The sequence below is a fragment of the Entelurus aequoreus genome, linkage group LG15 (assembly GCF_033978785.1).
Source record: "Entelurus aequoreus isolate RoL-2023_Sb linkage group LG15, RoL_Eaeq_v1.1, whole genome shotgun sequence".
NCBI classification, from domain to species: Eukaryota; Metazoa; Chordata; class Actinopteri; order Syngnathiformes; family Syngnathidae; genus Entelurus; species Entelurus aequoreus.
Window position 1 is genome coordinate 17,203,527 of NC_084745.1, and position 5,061 is coordinate 17,208,587.

Below are 5,061 nucleotides of genomic sequence, written 5' to 3' on the forward strand. Positions count from 1 at the left end.
CAGCAACTATCACTCCAGTGTTCTAATGGTACAATGTGTTTGCTCATTGGCTCAGAAGGCTAATTGATGATTAGAAAACCCTTGTGCAATCATGTTCACACATCTGAAAACAGTTTAGCTCGTTACAGAAGCTACAAAACTGACCTTCCTTTGAGCAGATTGAGTTTCTGGAGCAATACATTTGTGGGGTCAATTAAACGCTCAAAATGGCCAGAAAAAGAGAACTTTCATCTGAAACTCGACAGTCTATTCTTGTTCTTAGAAATGAAGGCTATTCCACAAAATTGTTGGGGTGACCCCAAACTTTTGAACGGTAGTGTATATATACATATATACATATATATATGAATATATATACATATATGTATACATGTGAATATGAATATATCTATTTATGTACATATTTATATATATATATATATATGTATGTATAGATTCATAAATATATATTAGTATAAGCTCCAGCACCCCCACGATCCCAAGAGGACAAGCGGTAGGAAATGGTTTGATGGATATATAAATGTAAAAGTGTTTCCCCAATGACATTATTACACAATGGCCTATGCATTTGATTATTATAGGAATCATTTATTGTTTATTATTATTGTAGATATTATGGTAAAAAAACAACTAGTGGTTTAGTCGCCAGAAATTTACATTTAAAAAAAAAAAAAGTAAAAAAACAGCATATATTTTACTGTGGAATTCTAGTGACAGAGCTGGCAGTTTTTCTACATATTACATGTCAATTACAGTGTACTTAAAAAAAATAAAAAAATATATATATATATAAAAAAAAATCACACTATCATGTGACGACTCTTTGTACATTTATATTCATATTGTCGGGAACGTGTAGTGTGAGACCACGATGGTTGTCGTGGTTTCAAAAATGCAGAAGGTAGCAAAAGGCAGCTTGCAGGTCAAAATATCTTTCATCTGAGGCTCAAATAAACAAAAGACCAGTGCTGCTAGGAAAGGCACAGAAGTAAAGGGAAGGCAATGCAGTACAAAAATAAACTGAACAGGCTTCGTGATAAAACAGAACGCCGGGCGACAGCAAAGAATACAAACATGGCGCAGGGACGGCGAATAGAAGGTGGCCACGACTCAACTTAAATAGTATTGATTGTCAATATGATGAGGCAGGAGTCAACTCACTGCAGGGTAACAGACAAGACAGGAAGTAGAAACTAGAAAATAAGGGCGCTGGACAGGAACTCAACATTAAGCATGGAAAATCACAAAGGCAACACTAAACTGTCAGGCAGGGTGTGACACTTTGTCTTCACTGTTTAAGAAACCGGCGCTAAAATTACAGTTGTGTGAGAAATTTCAAGCTAATTTGATTTATGGGGTTTATTAACAGCGTCACCCTGTGGTGTCTTTGTCAGAAAACTATTAGCACAGGCAACACAGCATGTTTTGACAAATTTACACAAAAACGAGGCACTGATTTACCATTTACATTAGTATAGTGTAAAATCAACAAGCATAGATTTTACAGTAAAAAAAAATCTGCCATCTTAGTCTGCAGAATTTTACAGTGAAAAAAATGTGTGGTTCCGTTTACAATGAAACACTGTAAAACAACAACCGTAAATTTTACCGTAAATTTTTTTTTACAAAAATTGGCAGTTTTTTCCCATTCACAGTAGTACACTGTAAAAACAACAACTGTAGAATTTACCATGATAAGAAAAGTGGTACCTTTCTTCCATTTACAGTAGTAGACTGTAAAAACAAATACTGTAGATTTTACGCTAAAAAATACTCGCAGCTCAGTCACCAATATTTTACTGTAAAATAATTGTTCATGGTTTATGGTTTGAGTTTTTTCGAACAGTTTCTCCTTTCAACATGTTCGAAAAGGAGTAGGAAGAAGCAGAGCTTAAAGTAGAGCTGTGGTTCCATTTACAGTAATAAACTGTAGATGTTACTGTGAAAAAAACCTGGCAGTTTTTCCATTTACAGTAGTAGTACGCTGTAAAAACAACAACCGTAGATTTTATGGTAAAAAAACCTGGCAGTTAAGCCTACCCTAAAATAATTGTGGTTCCATTTACAGTAATACACTATAAAACAACAACCGTAATTTTTATTGTAAAAAAAAACAACTAGCAGTTTTTTACATTTAAAATAGCACACTGTGAAAACAACAACCGCAGATTTTACAGTAAAAAACTGGCAGCTTAATCGCCAATATTTCATTGTATAAACACATCAACCTGTGATTCCATATACAGTAATACACCATAAAACAACAACTGTGGATTTTACTGTGAAAAAACCCTGGCAGTTTTTCCATTTTAAGTGGTACACTGTAAAAACAACAACCATAGATTTTACCGTAAAAAAACTGGCAGCTCAATCGCCAATATTTTATTGTAAAAAATAACAAAACTGCGGTTCGATTTACAGTAATACACTGTAAAACAACAACCTCAGATTCTACTGTAAAAAACAGTGTTACTGTTTTCCCATTTACAGTAATACACTGTAAAACAACAGCCTCGGATTTTACCGTAAAAAAAACAGTGGTGCTGTTTTGCCATTAATAAGTACACTATAAAAACAACTACCGCAGATTTACCGTAAAAAAAACCGTGGTACTGTTTTTCCATTTACAGTAGTACACTGTAAAAACAACAACCATAGATTTTACTGTGAGAAAACTCGGCAGTTTTTCCCATTTAAAGTGTTACACTGTAAAAACAACAACCTTAGATTTTACCGTAAAAAAAACTGGCAGCTCAATCGCCAATATTTTATTGTAAAAAAAAAACAAAAAACTGTGGCTCCATTTACAGTCATACACTGTAAAACAACAACCTCAGATTTTACTATAAAAAAAAACAGTGGTACTGTTTTTCCATTTACAGTAGTACACTGTAAAAACAACAACCGTAGATTTTACCGTAAAAAAAAACTAACAGGTTTCTTGAAGAAGGAAAAAAATGTACCAATGGATACAAACAAAGTCCCCTTGAACCGGCCAAAAATTTACAGTTGTGTGAGAAATTTCAATCCAATTTGACTTAAGGGGTTTAAAAACCATATGGTGTCTGTTTTACCGTAAAAAACAGTGGTACTGTTTTCCCATTTACAGTAAAACAACAACCTCAGATTTTACCGTAAAAAAACAGTGGTACTGTTTTTCCATTGACATAAGTACACTATAAAAACAACTACTGTAGATTTACTGTAAAAAAACAGTGGTACTATTTTTCCATTTAAAGTGTTACACTGTAAAAACAACAACCATAGATTTTACCGTAAAGAAAACTGGCACCCCAGTCGGCAATATTTTATTGTAAAAAAAACAACCAAAACTGTGACTCCATTTACAGTTATACACTGTAAAACAACACCCTCAGATTTTACCGTAAAAAAAACAGTGGTACTGTTTTTCCATTTACACAAGTACACTATAAAAACAACTACCGTAGATTTACCGTAAAAAAAAAGACAGTGGTACTACAACCGTGGATTTTACTGTGAAAAAACTCGGCAGTTTTTACATTTAAAGTGTTACACTGTAAAAACAACAACTATAGATTTCCCGTAAAAAAAAACAGGCAGCTCAATCGCCAATATTTTATTGTAAAAAACGGAACAAAACTGCGGTTCCATTTACAGTAATACACTGTAAAACAACAACCTGAGATTTTACCGTAAAAAACAGTGGTACTGTTTTCCCATTTACAGTAATACACTGTAAAACAACAACTTCAGATTTTACCGTAAAAAAACAGTGTTACTGTTTTTCCATTTACATAAGTACTCTATAAAAACAACTACCGTAGTATTACTGGGGAAAAAAAGTGATACTGTTTTTCCATTTACAGTAGTACACTGTAAAAACAACAACTGTAGATTTTACTGTGAAAAAACCCGGCAGTTTTTCCATTTAAAGTGTTACACTGTAAAAACAACAACCATAGATTTCCCGTAAAAAAACAGGCAGCTCAATCGCCAATATTTTATTGTAAAAAACTAAACAAAACTGTGGCTCCATTTACAGTAATACACTGTAAAACAACAACTTGAGATTTTACCGTAAAAACAGTGGTACTGTTTTCCCATTTACAGTAATACACTGTAAAACAACAACCTCAGATTTTACCGTAAAAAAACAGTGTTACTGTTTTTCTATTTACATAAGTACTCTATAAAAACAATTAATGTAGTATTACTGGGAAAAAACAGTGATACTGTTTTTCCATTTACAGTAGTACACTGTAAAAACAACAACTGTAGATTTTACTGTGAAAAAACCCAGCAGTTTTTCCATTTAAAGTGTTACGCTGTAAAAACAACAACCATAGATTTCCCGTAAAAAAACAGGCAGCTCAATCGCCAATATTTTATTGTAAAAAACTAAACAAAACTGTGGCTCCATTTACAATAATACACTGTAAAACAACAACTTGAGATTTTACCGTAAAAAACAGTGGTACTGTTTTCCCATTTACAGTAATACACTGTAAAACAACAACCTCAGATTTTACCGTAAAAAAACAGTGTTACTGTTTTTCTATTTACATAAGTACTCTATAAAAACAATTAATGTAGTATTACTGGGAAAAAACAGTGATACTGTTTTTCCATTTACAGTAGTACACTGTAAAAACAACAACCGTAGATCTGACTGTGAAAAAACCCAGCAGTTTTTCCATTTAAAGTGTTACGCTGTAAAAACAACCATAGATTTCCCGTAAAAAAACAGGCAGCTCAATCGCCAATATTTTATTGTAAAAAACTAAACTAAACTGTGGCTCCATTTACAGTAATACACTGTAAAACAACACCCTCAGATTTTACCGTAAAAAAAAAAACAGTGGTACTGTTTTATCATTTACATAAGTACACTATAAAAACAACTACCGTAGATTTACCGTAAAAAAAACAGTGGTACTGTTTTTTCCACTTACATAAGTACACTATAAAAACAACTACCGTAGATTTACCGTAAAAAAAAACCAGTGGTACTGTTTTTACATTTACAGTAGTACACTGTAAAACATAAACCGTAGATTTTACTGTGGAAAAAAGCCGCCA

At 32.8% G+C, this 5,061-nt stretch overlaps 1 protein-coding gene across 1 annotated transcript in view; it reads left to right on the forward strand.

The window, feature by feature from the left end:
* LOC133630551 (collagen alpha-1(XV) chain-like) overlaps positions 1–1,405 on the forward strand; it is a 57,523-nt gene extending 56,118 nt beyond the window's left edge. Inside the window, exon 6 of the mRNA XM_062022166.1 lies at positions 1,370–1,405. Within this exon, the coding sequence (XP_061878150.1) occupies positions 1,370–1,405 (36 nt within the window). The remainder of the gene's footprint in view (positions 1–1,369) is intronic.
* The last annotated feature ends 3,656 nt before the right edge of the window (positions 1,406–5,061 follow it).